The sequence below is a fragment of the Bombus pyrosoma genome, linkage group LG14, assembly GCF_014825855.1.
Source record: "Bombus pyrosoma isolate SC7728 linkage group LG14, ASM1482585v1, whole genome shotgun sequence".
NCBI classification, from domain to species: domain Eukaryota; kingdom Metazoa; phylum Arthropoda; class Insecta; order Hymenoptera; family Apidae; genus Bombus; species Bombus pyrosoma.
In genome coordinates, this window is record NC_057783.1 from 6,591,001 (window position 1) to 6,607,783 (window position 16,783).

Consider the following 16,783-nt stretch of genomic DNA (forward strand, 5'->3'; position numbering starts at 1 on the left):
AACTCGTTGATGAGATCGTACGAGAGAGTGTCTCTCCGTCACGGTGACGTTGCAGAGGAAAACTATGATGGGGTGTGTCTAAGGGCACGAGATCATCGGATTTGTGGAGAAGCCTTCGTTCGGAAAGTGAGGGAAATGGACGTTGCTGTTAATTGATCAATTTCAATGTTGGTGGTTAGAGAAGGATGCTAGCCGCCCTTGAGGGAAAGTTGCTACCGGGAAGCGTCATTTGTGAGGAAAATAGATTTCACCTATCTTCCGGTAGTTGGAACAAAGACTGTTTGTCTGTTTGAAGGACCTTAGTTAACTAAATCTTAAGATTTATAAGGGGTCCTCAGGCTAGCTGAACATGTACTGTGGAGATGTGTCGACATCTGGTAATCATCTTACCTGAAGAATAGGGTCTGCGTGTGGCGAGCCACGGGACAGAAACCGTTGGAATGTTTAGTGTCGAGTGCCGCTACAACTATTTCTTTTAAGGAGAGTTATTCTATTACTCCATACCTTTGTTAGACTTTGTTATTACTCCTTGACCGCGGCTATGTTCAGCGACTGGTTGTCGCCTCGAGCCCAGCTCATTATCACAAATCTCGAACAAAACAATCGGATTGAATGACGACAATTACTTAATTACAGCTATTGTAGAATCTAGATTACAGTGTTAAGAGATTTTCCCAAGATTCCAAAGGAAAGACTCCGGTGTCCTTTCATTTCCGACATATATATGGATATACACATATATGTTTATGTGTATATATCCGTCTTTGCTGTTCCGCATTATTTCTTTCCTTGTTCCACATGCTAAATATATCTGACTTTGTCGCACAATATTGCGTTCTTTGTCTACAGACAATCCATGTACTGCCACTTAGAGAAGACGGGATGACCGCAACTTGCAGCACAAGATAGATGACATATATGGTGTGCCCATAGACAAACCTGCATCGGAAGAAGGAGATGGTATATGACAAGGATAAATATAATATAAAAATTATGGGAGAATGCATCTGTTCATACACTACATGCAATAATTGTTAATAATTAATCATTTAGTAAAAAAATAGTGTGTGAAATCGCTGCAAGCACATGCGGATGTTATCTAGAATTTTAATACATAAATACTAATTTATTTTACAACATCGCTTCAATTCTTCAGAGAATTTCGTATTGTTATGTCATATTAAATTATACACGTTAATATTTTTAAAATACTTAAGCGTTCGAGAATTTGAAAAATAAAATGTAACTATATTTGAAAAAGAAAAAGATGCAAATTTTGTACGGAGGATAATAAAATGTTATTAAATAAAATATTATTGTATATGTAATTTTATTATGTAATTCGTAAAAATTATTAGTATATTGAATAAAATTTAATTTTTTCGTCGTATGTAATAGCTTTATATTTGTACATTATTCTTTTTAAAAAAATCAAAATAAATTCGAACGCGTAAAAAAGTTAAGTTGAAAGAACATTATCTAAAACGATTTTTCAAATAACATTCGTTTTTATATGTGACTTTAGACTTCATAAACTTTAATATTAGACAAAAATAGAACCTTTAGAATAGGTACAGCGAGTTTCTCCTCATTCTTTTATTTCTATTCTTTTTTTCCAACCTTTTTTACAAAATACTAACTTCAAATTTTCTTTTTATCTCATTTTAGATTTAAAACATACTACTTTTTTTAAAAACTACCATTCTGTATTTTTTCTGCGCCACTATATCGAATACATTCGTATCTCGTAACCTGTTACTTCGCGAACGCCACCTCACTACGTCGTAGTCGTGTGAATGTGATCAAACGAATCGAACGCATCGAACCTATGGTGGAAAGTAGATATACAACCACAATTGTTTCTTTTTCTATCCACTATCTCCATTTTGCGATTGTCGATGTAAACTTTTCCACGTTTTCTTCGTTTAAGAAATCTCCGATTCACTGGAAACACAAATTCGGTCATAAATATAAATAGTTAATGGAACTATAAATTCAGTTGTAAATGTAAATGGTGACTAAAGTGTTAATGATTGATCAACGATCGATCTATCAGATGATTTTGACACGATCTATTCACAGTGAACAACGAAGAACCGTGACAAGATCAATTATTATTTCTCTCTACCTTATCATCTCGACTTAGTGAGTCATAATTGTGGTAATGACATTTGTGTCACACGCGGCATACACTCTACATTTCACCTGCTAAACGCTTTCTCAAGGTCCCCGTATTTATATGTATGCATCTTGAGACAACTTCATTTAATGCGCCTACACATCATCGATGGTTGTACATTTTTTCATTCAGTTTCTTAGAGAATATCTCGTTCACTAGATTCAATTCGATCGCATCATAGCTTTATTTACACTGGACTGGACCATTTTCATTCGCCTTATCCCTCTCCCAACGATACACGTAAGTGTCCCTACTACGATTTTCCATTTCTCACACATTAATTTCAATCTCGTTCTTATTATGCGTAACATGACCCTCTGTTTAATCTTCTGAACTCTTTTTTGATTATTATGCGCGTCGTAGAATTGCATATAGCTGTTCTTTATCGTCTCGTGATCGTTATCTAGTTGGTAATAATAGGTTAGTTTGACATCGCGTTCGAAGTGTGTAGATACGTAAGATACGCGTAGTAATAAAATATTTTTTCTCTAGCGAATGCAACTTTCACCGACATTGTCACTGTAATTCTTGTACGTTATTCAAAAGTTTAATTTATTTTGTGATTTGTATTTTTGACTGTGATATTTTTTGTATATGGATTTTTGGTACTTTAAGCCTATGTATGTGTAATGTAAATTTGTTTTATTGTATAGGATGCTATCGTCTCATTAATGTAATAGAAGGATTTAGAGCTGTGTTTAACATTCAAGGTTAATTAAGATATTGGACAAAATCAGAATATTGTTAAAATGATGGACGTTGATCCACCACAGTTTGTGTCTAAGGATGATGAAGTTCAATATTGGATGGAACTTGCTCACCAGATACATAGAAGGTGAATTATTTTTACATTTCTGTGTATTAAAAATGCAGTGTATTATTATATATTCATTGAAAACTATAGAATAAAGTTATACATGTATGTATGTATATATGTATTATATATGATGAGTTGCTCAGAAGATACATTTAAAACTCCATAAATTTAAAAGTATAAAAAAGTGATGATGTTACAAATATCGTTTTTTACAATTTACCTTACAATTCACCATTATTTATGTTATTTTTAGAACAAATAAATTTATGAAGATAAATAATTTGTTTTTTAAAAGTTAAACAATTATTAAGAAATTAATAAACAGTAAATTAGTTTGACTTCTCAGAGACTCATATGCTTCTTCACAAATGCTTCTTCATAAATATTAATCTTATAAAAAAATTAGTCTCATAATTAGTCTTTGGTCAATGCGTTCAGTAAATCTTATTGTAATATTACAGGAAAGAGGATATAGAAAGAGAGTTGGAGGAATTTCAAGAAAATTCACAGCTCTTAGAAAAAGAACTGGAAGCATCCTTGGAACAAGCAGAAAAGAATAACAGGGAATTACGACAACGAAACACAAGACTAGCCACTGAAGTTGAACAATTAAGAACAAGATTAGATCAACAAACAGCAGACTGTGCAATGTTTCAAGGGAAAGCTCAGGACTTACAGACTCAACATGACCATTTATTAAAGTACATAAGGGAATTAGAACAAAAAAATGACGACTTGGAAAGAGCTCATAGGTATTTGAAAATTAGATTGTTATTTTTACATCTGCTAAGTAAATGTAGAATATTTAATATAATATGTATTCTACCCATCTTAATTTTGTAGAATAAATAGGGTAACAGAAGAGGAGATAGAAGCCAAACTTAATTCTGCCATTGAAAAGAATGCTTTGTTAGAATCAGAACTTGACGAAAAGGAAGCTCTGAAAGTTATAGTACAGAGATTAATGGATGAAATTAGAGGTCGAATAACTAATTGATTTGGATAATTGATGATTAAATCGTTTCTAATAATTCATTCATTACAGATTTAAAACAGGAAATCCAAGTTCAAGAAAGGCATCAACCAGACAATGATAAGTCAGCTGATAGAGTTCGTAATCATGTTGATAGTAATAAACTTCAAGTCGAATTGGAAACACATATGTCGCCTAGTAGCCCAATAGTACCACAATCTATACCTCCAAATAATACAGCAACTTCGCCATTAAAAAGTAAGATCCAAAATACTCTTCGTAAAACTAAGCGCATGTTTTGCTTTGGGCCTAAAAGCTGATCCTTATCATTATTAAGGATAATAATCAGCAAAAATAGTACTTATCTCTAACACATTAAATGGATAACAGACAAAAAGTTTTAATCTAATTAACTTTTTAATGTAATGTATATTTTTTGTAACCACTTGACATTTTTTTCTTTTATGATAACTGAATTTGCTTATTTATCGGTATTTAAGGTTGACTAAACAAAAGATTGGTCTAACATTTGTGCTTGATTAATATATCTTTATACGCTTTAATTAATTTCATCTTTCTGTATATATATCTATATATATGATATTGTTATCAATGAAATAAAAATTATTTTAACAAACTTGTTCTTTATTTTAGTTTTTAAATATTATATTTCAAATACATACTTTTCTTTGTACTGAATTATCATAGTATAGTATCTTTACTTCTTATTTTGATATCTTATCAGTGAGTGTCTGTAGTAATTTGTATCTTTTTTCCTGTTTGCAATTAGTTGGAAACAGAGTTGTAGGTGGTGTAACTGGAAACAACAATAATAATAATAATAATAATAATAACGTGAATTCGCCATTGGCACCATGCACAAGAATATTAGCAATGAATATGATTGGTGACCTTATGAGAAAAGTTGGTGTAAGTATAGTCATTATTTTCTATATATATATATTACAGTGCTTTTGTTTCAAAAGCGTTTTTGATGTACAAGAATAGCTTAAAGCATGGCTTGTGTATCTTTGAATTTTAAACATTATATTTTAGTTGCCGTAAATATTGTGTTTTGCACTGGCAACTGTTTTAATTTGTATGGTTTATTTCCCGTTTGATTTTGTCTAAGCACCAGATTTATTTTATATGAAATACTTATAAGACTTTATAATCATCAGTTGATGATACTGGTAGTGTGATGTAGCTGGTGTTTTGGTAGCTTGACAGGTGGATCTGCATGGACTGTAGAAGGGTAAAGTGCACTTGTCCGGGTGGGAAAAAAACAATTTCCACTACACCTACTGATTTACCATCCGTCCAGGTTCACATACCTACTCATTGTATACGGCAACAACCTAGATCAACCAAGTGCTGATCAAGTTTTGTGTGTACAGGTCTTTATTTGATTTCTTTTGCTTTCTATTATGTTTTTTTCTGTGCACATCACACACAGTTCCTTGCTTCCTGCTTTAATTGTCTTCCATGTAACTAGTATCACCAACTCTAAAGAGCCCTTAATATTTTGAATAAGGGTAAATAACAATAATATTTTTAAGAAGAATGATAGTATTTCATTTAACAAAAATGTTTGATTATATAGGCGTTGGAGAATAAGTTAAATACATGTCAAAATCCATCTCGAGAGGATCAAGCCGTTCGTGATCTTTACAGGTAACATTAGAACAATATTATAACTTTAAAACGTCATTGTTTTTATAATGTTATGCACTGCGTGTATTCGAAGCAAGAAATATCATGTATCAAACATCCGAGAATGAATGTTGAAAAAAATTAATAAGTGTTTTGTATGAATACTTTTTTTAATGAGGAGATTCAAAATGATATTGTTTAAAATGATACATGATAGTCGTACTAAATCAACTGTACTTATTATTAGCTTTATGTCTACTTTTAGTTACGTAGTGCTTCTTGTGAACATTTAATTTACGAATTTATAGATAATGATAGCTTTTCACGATCCCAATTCTGTAGCTTTCTAGTTGTTATAAATGTTCAAATTATTAAGAAGACTGCATCACACTTCGAACAGCTCGTTTTATTGCTTATGCTACTAATTAAAATGGAGCATCTTGTTGTTTTTATGTCTGTATGTGTAAATCGTTCTGTATGTCTAGTTGTTAATAATATCCTCAGATAAAGCGATCAAAATTAATGAATATGATATTAGAAGGTAAGCTAAATTTCAAGAGCTTTCATATTAATTTCATTTCCTTTGATATCATTTAATAATTCTTTCTGATTCCATAACTCAACATTATCGTTTATTATATGTTAATTTAAATGTATGTCTAATATAACAGGCTTACAATTAACTGTCTAGCTTTCCTTTGTGATTTAAAAAGTACAATATACTTTTATTGTAATCTGTTAAGATCTTAATAATCAGATTTTAAAAAAAAAAGCTTCAAGTAATTTTAGAGCATTTTAAAGTACATGTAATGTATTTATAAAATACATTAAGTTAATTTAAAATATGCTTCTTTATTTAATCCTGTATTTTTTTTATGACAAATTATGAAAAATTTCAACATGGTTATTAAGATCTTCAATCAAATTAACCCTTAGAGTGCTGAATACTCGGAGCCTATGCCATCCGTACGGACGGCATGCTGCCAGCGCTGACGATCGCTGTGGACTGAATACTTTTTCGCTATACTGAACTCTATTGATTGACTATTCAAAGCGCAAATCGTAATAAGTTATAGTAATTCCTTTGCGCGAGATTAAATGATTCAAGAACGTTATTTTTTAGTATTAACTATTTATTATAAACATTGAAATTTGCAATAAACTAGAATTTGGGTAGTAAACTAGAAAACTAAATTTAGTAAATATAACACAAGTTAATAATTCAGTTGTGCATGAAAAATTTCAAAACAATCATCGATGCATAATCCGACATCGCATTTTCTGTCGTTCCTTCTCTTATTTTTCACACAAACAACACATTTTCTTCTTGATAATTGTGTTGTGCCGGCACGACTATTTTACCAAATGTCCAAATTGGACAAATTGTGAATGCAAAGTATTAAATAAAAAAAAAAAAAAAAGAAAAGACAGTTTCTTCGAACGCGGCATNAAAAAAAAAAAAAAAAAAAGAAAAGACAGTTTCTTCGAACGCGGCATCAACATTGAAATGCATTGATATTTATCTCACATAAACGTAATAGTATTACTTCTGCGTAGGTGCTCGGAAAAATTGACAAACGCATATATGCGTCCTTAGTCCACAGCGATGGCTTTCGCCAGATGCATATATGCGTCCTTAGTCCACACCGATGACTTTCGCTAGACGCATATATGCATCCATAGCACTCTAAGGGTTAATGTCTATTTCAAATAGTTCCACATATGTACTAAATGTATGTAGAATATTAGTATGATATGTAAAACCAATAGAAGCACTTGCTATTGTATACATACATGTTATAGATATACCAAAAATAATTTTTAAAGACCAAGATTTTCGAATTAATTGCATTACAGAATTTAGCTTCCAAAATTAATGTCTATCTTTGTAAATTGAAATGAATGTGAGTTTTAGTAAAGAAGATCTATTTTTAATTTTTTCGTACATTATAAAATAAACGTAATTTAAGTATCTTGATATTATTAAGTTCTTTCAGAAAAAAAATCTTTTCAAAAGCTACTAGATTTTAATAGAAGTAATTATTGAATTTTATGTATCACTAATATGGAAATAAGTTAAAAAACTTACATATTCCATAGTATATATATAGTTGTATATAGTAACTGTATATACTTCTTAAAAGTAATGATTTGTGCAATGAAATTAAAACATTTTTGTAGACTATAAGACGAACTGATGCAAAGTATGTAACATCAATTATAATGACTAATTTGTTACTAAAATATTTTGTTTCTGAAAAAGAGTGTTAGTAAACAAAATTGTGTGATATGTAAAAAAATTCATAGCTCTAAAATCTACTAAAATTTTAATGTTGAATTGGAATAATACTCTTTGAAAATCAAATTTTTAAATTGATGTCTATAATTTATTTTCTGTAATGTAAAACAAAGAAATGTCAATTAACAAACTTTTTTGCATTCATAACATGTTGCCCTGCATGATATTTATGTATCATTTTCTTGTATTTCTTGTCAGTAATGTTCACAAATTGTATACAATAAAATTGACCAGAATATTTTTTATACCAAACTGCTTACTTTATATTAAATCTGCACAATATAGAACTTACATCTCGTCTTTGTTTCATTCAAGTTATGTATTAACATTAAATATTTAATGTAAATAAGACACATTTTGAACACACATTTTGAAAAAAAGAAAGCGAGCCTCATTGAATTATTATTGAAGGTATCTTTCATGCGCATGTTGTACAGTTTATGCACAATTCATAAACGTGTGCAGCATTTCTCAATCATTTGCTCTGCTTCTTCTCTCATCACTAGTTGTGTATAATTTAGTTTATTAAATAAAATAATCAAAGAATGTTAGGTATAACATAAGCAAAAACAAAAAAGAAATATTTCTGAAGTATCTAAGTATTATATTGCATGAAATACTTTTAGAATAAGATTGGGAAATGCTGGTTTAAATAAACATATTTGTTTATTATATTTAAATGTTTATAAACAATGTTTCCAACCGTAAAGAGATAACAAAAGCATATTGGATTTTTTGTAATTAGGACTAGACGGCAAGTTCGAGGTTTTGCCTCTGGCAACAGCAACCACATTCGATTATAAACAACGGATAATATTCCAATAATAAATTTATGCATTATATTCGTATGACTACTAATTCGTGTTATTTTAATTTAAAAAAAATCTCACTCGTTAATTTATTACAAATTTCTATAAGATACAAAGAAAACTATTTAATTTAATTATTTAATTGCCTTTTACATGAAGTTTGCAATTTTTGAGGATTACTTGTCTCTTTTTCATCACGGTTCAGAAGTATACTTGGTAATATTTTATGGAGGAAATTCGTAAATAAACATTCGAGATTGTAAGTATTAATATCATAATTTAATAAAATTCATCATTGTGATAAGTGATAATTCTAGATAATTATTACCATTACATTGTGTAGATATTCACAAATAATATTAAGGGAGAACACCAGTTATCTTTCAGATAAAATTTTGCAATTTGGAAAAGATTTTTATCAAAAGATTATCATATAAAATTTATATTTGTTTTTTTATTACTTCATAAACAGACTATAAGAAATTTTAGTTTGAAAAATTCTTTTTGTCAGAATTACTAACATTTCATTGTAACAGTAACCAGAAAAAACTACCTGTTCTGTATATTGTGTATTTTTAGATCCATTATTTTTGTTATTATGTATTTTGTATTATTATGTTTACATATTCGTATCTTGCCAATGCCTTCAACTTATATCTGAATATGTGTCTTTTATGAAAATATTTAAATTTTCCAATTATGCAACTTTCTTAAATGTAATCTGTTCCTTATCATAAAAATAATGTTCTAGTTGTTGAAAATAGATGTATATGTTTATAAAATTTTATCTGAAAAATAACTGGCAATCAAATTTTGCCTAAGTATCTTCCTTTAAATAAATAATTTGTAAGCTCTAGTTTTGAATGTATAGTTTCTAGCACAATTAAAACTTCAGCTATGTTAGAAATGATATTGTAACACTAGTGCAAAATTTAGCTTTTATAGGAAGTTAGATATTTATATATATATATATATTTAGGTACTTATATACATATGTCTATTTTTTAATAACAAAAAGATATCCTCTTATGTCGTAAAATAATTCAATTTTATACTTTAAAATGTGTAAAAGCTATTTAATTATTTATTTCTGTATAATTGTGTGCTTTAAGCCACTGTATAATTATAAATAGCTTCAAGTTCTGAGATATTTGTATGAAGTAGAATCATACTAACACAACTAAAAATTTAACACATTCGATTATACTATCGGGTGAATCGAAAATTATTAATTTGTAGATTTCGCTTAATATATAAAATAAAATTTGAAAAATGGAATATTATATTCAAATACAACAAATATTACCAATTTGCGCTAATTAACTGGGAACTGAACTTTCGAATGAGAAATTGTAACAAATTACGCAATATTTGTAATATAAATTTGTAAAAGTATAAAATGAAATATTTGTAAAATAAAAACATTGTAAACTATCTCTCAATTGATGTAGGATTAATGTTCCTAGAACCTAATCTATCTTAAGTAACAGTGCATATTTCTTAACAAGATAAAAAAAGGTAAGTTAGTATTATTTTGAAGATTTATTTATGAAACGTTTATCTTTACACGAACAATGAATAGTTGACTGATTGAAATATCTTATGTAATTTTCATACAACCACAGTTCTAGAATGGTAAACACTACATTGAATTCCTACAAAGAAACTGCCTTACTCTCTAATGCATATTTCACTAAGTATTTTATCAATAATGATAATGATGACGAATATAATAAAACTGTAATGAAAAACTAAACATTTTCGATCTTACTCAATCTTAAGAGTACTTTTAGAAGAATTAACAATTTCACTTGTCTTTTATCACGATCATTTACCTTCCGGTTTAGACTTTTTTTACCTCTCTTTTTATAAGTATTCTTACATTGTAAAGTGCAAAATGACAAAAAAGATGTGAATGAATTAAAGAATTTGTAACTGATAACTTCTCGAAGAAATGACATACTTTCTACGTTTGTACAGTAATACCAAAGGGTAAGAACTACCTACATATTAAAAACAGATTATACCAATCTTTGTATCTAGTTTTCCAGAAATCTGAAGTTTAGATACATACTATAAAGGATGATCATGTCATAACTTGTACACTGTTATGGAGTACAACATAATATGTAGTTTGGAATGAAAATGTTTCATTCACGACTGTTACGAATGATAATAATAATAGTAGTAAATGGTATGTATGGGAATTACATATTGTTTAAGCACGCTCGCCGCGAATTCGTCGAGCCAGCTGAATATCCTTGGGCATGATTGTAACACGTTTCGCGTGGATAGCGCACAAATTTGTGTCTTCAAATAAACCAACTAAGTATGCTTCCGATGCTTCCTGTAAAGCTCCAATTGCAGCACTTTGAAAACGTAGATCAGTTTTGAAATCCTGTGCAATTTCACGAACCAATCTTTGGAAAGGTAATTTTCTGATCAACAATTCAGTCGATTTTTGATATCTTCTGATTTCTCGAAGAGCTACTGTACCAGGTCTAAAAATTATAATTTATTATATACATATATTACATATAGTATTTATATGTGTGCTCAAAATATTATCTAATATGTACCTGTATCGATGTGGTTTTTTTACTCCACCAGTAGATGGTGCGCTCTTACGTGCTGCTTTTGTGGCTAATTGTTTACGAGGAGCTTTACCTCCTGTTGATTTACGAGCTGTCTGCTTGGTACGTGCCATTGTTTACTCTGAAACAGTACAAGCTTGATTAATAAAAATTTCTTTTAAATAGAAATTTTGAAAATACTGTTTTAATCATATAAACTTTCCAAAACAGAAAGTTGTAATTGATCATATATAAGTGTGAGAAAAATAATTTCAACACTCCAATTCCCATAGCTTAGATTGTAATGCAATATAGGGAATTCTGTTAATTCTTATGTTTTTTGATACAAAACAATTGGTTGTTTACAAGTTCATTTTGACATATGTAATGATGAAATATTGAATAACAAAAAAATATTTACGATACTCAAAGATAACACCTGGTGCTATTAAATTTCAAATACATACAAAAATTCAAACATCAGAAAAATATTACTAAATACTATTATATAGATCTTACAAACCTTAGTTTGTGATCTTACAGACCTTAATAATATATATTCAAACTTTTTCCTTAACATTGTGATAACACAAAACACCTTTTCTGAGACTGCTAAAAAGCAATTATATTATAAATGAAAATATTAAAATAGATACTAAACAAGTCACTAGAATGCATCAGAATCTACAAATTATCAATTCACATATGTTATAAAATAACTAAAAAGTAGCACCTGCAGGTGTCTATGGGAACTGGAGGGTTAAAGGGTACGCTTGATAATAACTGAAGTAAACTTAAGTTTCGGAGTGGGACTTAAAAGGATGGTGGGGTGGAAAGGGTGGGGGTACGTTCCGTTGCTGTTCGTGCGGAGGAACCGCGCACCGAGGAACGCTGCGCATTGCGCAATGCACAAACTTTCGTTCTTCTTGCACCGACGCGATTGAAACCCATGCTAACCAGAAAAATGTATCATCTTAACAATCAACTGTTTCCCTAATCTCCTATTCATCTTCATGGTAAACATTATCACAGTCTATGAAATAAAACGAGACGAATGACACTGGTGAACTCGAGGCGAGTTGAAAGCGCCGCTTGTAAGAAAGGTTCGTGAAACGATTCCCTCCACGGAACGTCAATTGCAAAATGGAGGCAATACGACAGTACGTCGCGTTCGGAGGTAATAACTCGAGTTTCCCAGCACTTTTCACACCTTTTTAAAACACGTTGTTACGTCTATACACTCCTCGATACCGGTAATCACACACGATCATAAATGAAATGGATTTTCGACAGATTTACATACCAATTAAGGGAAAAATTCTACGAGAAGCGAGAGCTAGCACTATCCGTTTCCTTGTACTTCGATGGCAGTGGACGCTCTCCCAAGTCACGACTCCCTTGTCCCTACCCCCTAGAAATTAAATTGCGAGAGGCACGTAAGCCCGCGGTGCACTGCATCCAATCGGATGTCGGATAGCAGCTGAGCTTCATAGTGTAACACATGCGATTGGCTCAGCCTCCTACGCCTAGAGTGCGAACCGTGAAGAACCCTGTCAATTGTAATATACATGATACTACTCACAGCAGCAACCTCGTTTTTACGAATAATAATTGTCATCCTATTCTTTGTACAAATTAAGTAAATCAATATGTTTTCTGTTTTAGGGAAGAATTTGCATGAGCATTGTAGAGTATTGAGAGGTGTTATCCTTGTAATAGATTGCAAAAACCGAGTTGAAATTTATAGAGCTGGGCACAGAGTCGTTTTGCGACTTTTGTCATGTAATTCTAGCTACAATGAAATCAGTCATTTCGTGGAAACCTCCAGAAAGATATGGAAAATCTGTAGAGGATACGTATAAGAAGGACACGTCATCTTGATATTAGAGTAGTTATCAAGCTAGTAATTTTTTATTGCCCTTCCAAATGCATGTTCTTGAAATGGGCGTTGTGTGATTATTCTGGCCATTGGAAGCTTCTTCTACGTTTTCTGTTCGGAAAAATAGACGCCATTGTGTGTCTAAACGTAAATAATGTTCGAACAATGTCGAGTGATATCGAGCGATGTAGAGCGATGTCGAGCTAGCGAAATTATTGAATTTTGGCGCTTTTGTCAATTGAACTTAACGGCGGAAATTGAATTGTACTAAAGTCGATTATATTAATAAGTTTCTTGATTTTTTGTGGTATTGTGATCTGAATTACACTTCCATTGTACCAAAAATATTTTGTAAATATAAACACAATATCAGATATTAATTGTTATTAATGATATACATCGATGAATTTCTGATGTCTTTTGCATTTTCCATTGTACGTTTATAAAACATATGTTATACTAATATTCATTTCAAAAAACAATAAAATACTGATATAAATATAAAATGATATTTACATTGATGACGTAATCCTTATAATTACCGATCGTACCAATGTCATGTATTCGAGAATTGATAATAATAGCAATAAAAAGATTTACGTTTACGAATTTTTTGTGAAACAAATTTGTTTAAAATTAAAAAATACTTTCTTGACAAATAATTGTAGTTATAGATTTTGATCGGGAAAATATATTTAAAAAATGATTTCATTTTGTCAGGAAAACAATTCAAGTTAAGTTTATTAAAAAATTTTATGGATCATTTACATTAATTTAGTGTTATGAACTGCGTTTTTTTATTACTATCATTATAATTATTAAAATAACAACCTAATTAATAATGAAATGTAATTTTATGATGATAGATTTGTTAATTCATAAAAATGAAGTATATACGTGCAAATCAATTTTGATAATCCAATCATGTAAATACAATTAACAACATGTAGATAACATGACACTTCTCATACATAATCCAATAGCACTTGACTTTCCTTCATGAAATGTTACTATGTATATTTACTTGCACAACTATCTTATATATTATAAATTTAATCTAATCTATGATCTAACTTAACATCAATATAGAAAATTGTATATAGAAAATGTATTAACCACGAAGTAAATAAGGTAGCGATAACTGACTTTTTTTTGTAAAATATTAAATCTACATATTGTTATATTGCTTATATATCGCGTACGTTACTTATTGTTATATATAATAATAAAATATGAATTATGCAAAGTACTATTACTATTTGTTACGATCTACATACTCCGCTTTGCGCCTTCCGTATACCGTTTATATTTAAATGATATATGTTTTCGGCTAAACTATTTGATATGATGATGGTTACATATCCTTCATCTCTGCGTATCAGAGCTTATAGAACTTGGCAGTGTAATTACTTATACTTATTATAATGGCTTATATGAAAGAAACTAAGCTACAATGAATTTGATTTTAAGAACATTCAAATATGAAAACAATATGAATTTGAAAAAAGAAAGACTTCAAAGAATCTGAAATATGAACAGTTTAAGCGCGTTCACCACGAATTCGTCTGGCCAGCTGAATATCTTTAGGCATTATCGTAACGCGTTTAGCGTGAATTGCACATAAGTTTGTGTCTTCAAACAATCCAACTAAATATGCTTCAGAAGCTTCTTGCAATGCTCCAATTGCAGCACTCTGGAATCGCAAATCTGTCTTGAAATCCTGTGCAATTTCACGAACTAAACGTTGAAATGGTAATTTTCTGATCAACAACTCAGTCGATTTCTGGTATCTTCTGATTTCTCTGAGAGCTACAGTACCAGGCCTAGTAAATAGAATGCATAATTAGAATTACAATCCATTGTTAATTATGGCATTACAAGCGAAAATTTCATAGAACATTTTTTACCTATAACGATGTGGTTTTTTTACACCTCCCGTAGATGGTGCACTTTTACGTGCAGCTTTAGTTGCAAGTTGCTTCCTGGGAGCTTTACCTCCTGTTGACTTACGTGCAGTTTGCTTGGTACGTGCCATTGTTCACTTTGAAGTAATACAAAATTAGTTAGTATTCATTATAGATCATGAATAAGAAATAAAAAATAATAAAATACATTACAAATCTGTTGGAAAGAAGATCAATGTGTAATTCTCTTTTATAAAAATACCAAATTTCTTTTAATTACTACAAGTTAGCTTGAAAATATATCAAATTGTATTACAAAATCAAGTTTTCAAAAATAATGAGTTAATAAAAATAAATTGAGATCCGGTTTCCCTCCAAAAGCAGACACAATAAACAAAATGGCGACAAGCGTGCATGTAGCATTGATATGTAATACATAAGAAATTTGTACACCATGAACTGCTATAACCTTTCTCACAACAAAAAGAATTACTTATAAACAATGCATATAAACGAAAAAATGAATATTTAATTTATTATGTTTATTTAATGACAAAACCGAAGAAATGTACCTGCTACTCAATCGGTTTATTATACAGGACCTCCAGCAAACTTCTTCGTTCGACTGTGTCGGTTAATGCTTTTTCAGAAACGTAGTTTGGTTTTGTAAAAGATAGGCGGCAGCACCATATTCAGATACATATCACAGGATTGGCTGTTATTTCGTAACACCGTTCGCGATTAGTCAGCATCTGACGAATAGACGTATTTGTTATGGAATTTATAACTTCATAATTATTTTAATAGCATTATACGATAATTTTAAGTATCTCCAATGTATAATATCATAATGTATGAATCATATATTTTTCAGAACATATATATACATATATGTATATGTGAAACATATATGTACTTACATGCGTCATGTATCTGCGCATACATATAGGTACTTACATGACACACATGACTATACCTATATTTACCTACTTGCAACTTAGTGCATTGATCCATATGAATACATACGTATGCGCTATTTATTTTGTTAGTCATGTTTATATGTATGTATAAGTATAATCTTTGCAAGATATCATTTATCATGGAAGGAAATGACCTTAACCTTATCTTGGATGAAACTGTATCCTAGATTTTTTACGTTAGAAATCAATGAAGTCAAATAAATGTAATTAATTATTATTACCGTTATTCGATATTAGATAAAGAGTATAAAAATTATTATTTGTAGTAGTTACAAATAATTTCGATGGTACCCTTATGGGATTATATTAAAACAAAATTTAGATGAGGTAAAATTTCATTCATGATAACATTTAAGGGTTAGTATTTCACAACGTAATATAATATTTAATAAAGAAAGTTCCAAAATATATGTTATAAATAGATATATATGAACGTATGGACTTCTTGAATATGTTGATTCTAGCGATTATAATTTATATATATTAATAATATAATTATATTTAATATTCTATAATAAATGTAATAAGATGACTACACTATCTAAGAATGAGATTAATTATATATAGATGGTAACTACATATATGGGGATATTTTTAAATAATGAAGTACTACAAACTAAACCTTATTAGTAAATTTGTTAAAATTAGAAAATGATAAATTAAAAAGAACAAGAATTATTTAATATATAATTGCTTTTGTATTTATTTACTGTTAAT

At 29.8% G+C, this 16,783-nt stretch overlaps 3 protein-coding genes across 10 annotated transcripts; 1 reads left to right on the top strand and 2 right to left on the bottom strand.

The window, feature by feature from the left end:
• Positions 1-1,407: 1,407 nt before the first annotated feature.
• On the top strand, positions 1,408-10,172 carry LOC122575178 (nuclear distribution protein nudE-like 1). 8 transcript variants are annotated; one of them, XR_006319342.1, is made up of 10 exons: positions 2,460-2,599; positions 2,672-2,709; positions 2,833-3,014; positions 3,458-3,748; positions 3,840-3,976; positions 4,042-4,227; positions 4,760-4,899; positions 5,192-5,366; positions 5,573-5,643; positions 8,667-8,769. XR_006319342.1 is itself a non-coding variant. In XM_043743785.1 (8 exons), the coding sequence occupies exons 2-8, from the start codon at positions 2,929-2,931 to the stop codon at positions 8,722-8,724; spliced, it is 969 nt and encodes a 322-aa protein (XP_043599720.1). In that variant the 5' UTR covers positions 2,568-2,709; positions 2,833-2,928; the 3' UTR covers positions 8,725-10,172. The 8 variants fall into 8 exon arrangements, 1 of the variants encoding a protein (XP_043599720.1); XR_006319345.1 differs by lacking the exons at positions 2,460-2,599; positions 2,672-2,709 and adding an exon at positions 1,408-1,838; XR_006319346.1 differs by lacking the exons at positions 2,460-2,599; positions 2,672-2,709 and adding an exon at positions 1,408-1,834.
• Positions 10,173-10,253: 81 nt separating this feature from the next.
• On the bottom strand, positions 10,254-11,439 carry LOC122575179 (histone H3.3A). Its single transcript, XM_043743786.1, has 2 exons — positions 11,310-11,439; positions 10,254-11,231 (listed from the first exon to the last, which is right to left on the bottom strand). The coding sequence occupies exons 1-2, from the start codon at positions 11,435-11,437 to the stop codon at positions 10,949-10,951; spliced, it is 411 nt and encodes a 136-aa protein (XP_043599721.1). The 5' UTR covers positions 11,438-11,439; the 3' UTR covers positions 10,254-10,948.
• Positions 11,332-15,801, bottom strand: LOC122575180 (histone H3.3A). Its single transcript, XM_043743787.1, has 4 exons — positions 15,659-15,801; positions 15,090-15,223; positions 12,607-15,005; positions 11,332-11,445 (listed from the first exon to the last, which is right to left on the bottom strand). Exons 2-3 carry the CDS (start codon positions 15,215-15,217, stop codon positions 14,723-14,725), a joined length of 411 nt encoding a protein of 136 aa, XP_043599722.1. The 5' UTR covers positions 15,218-15,223; positions 15,659-15,801; the 3' UTR covers positions 11,332-11,445; positions 12,607-14,722.
• Between the last annotated feature and the right edge of the window lie 982 nt (positions 15,802-16,783).

Excerpts from the sequence above, each read along its gene's own strand:
- LOC122575180 (XM_043743787.1), bottom strand. The coding sequence starts at position 15,217 with ATGGCACGTACCAAGCAAACTGCACGTAAGTCAACAGGAGGTAAAGCT. Across the intron at positions 15,006-15,089 it reads AAAAAACCACATCGTTATAG|GCCTGGTACTGTAGCTCTCA; the intron begins GTAAAAAATGTT and ends TCTATTTACTAG.
- LOC122575178 (XM_043743785.1), top strand. The coding sequence starts at position 2,929 with ATGATGGACGTTGATCCACCACAGTTTGTGTCTAAGGATGATGAAGTT. Across the intron at positions 3,977-4,041 it reads ATTAATGGATGAAATTAGAG|ATTTAAAACAGGAAATCCAA; the intron begins GTCGAATAACTA and ends CATTCATTACAG. Across the intron at positions 5,644-8,666 it reads GCCGTTCGTGATCTTTACAG|GACTAGACGGCAAGTTCGAG; the intron begins GTAACATTAGAA and ends TTTTGTAATTAG.
- LOC122575179 (XM_043743786.1), bottom strand. The coding sequence starts at position 11,437 with ATGGCACGTACCAAGCAGACAGCTCGTAAATCAACAGGAGGTAAAGCT. Across the intron at positions 11,232-11,309 it reads AAAAAACCACATCGATACAG|ACCTGGTACAGTAGCTCTTC; the intron begins GTACATATTAGA and ends TATAATTTTTAG.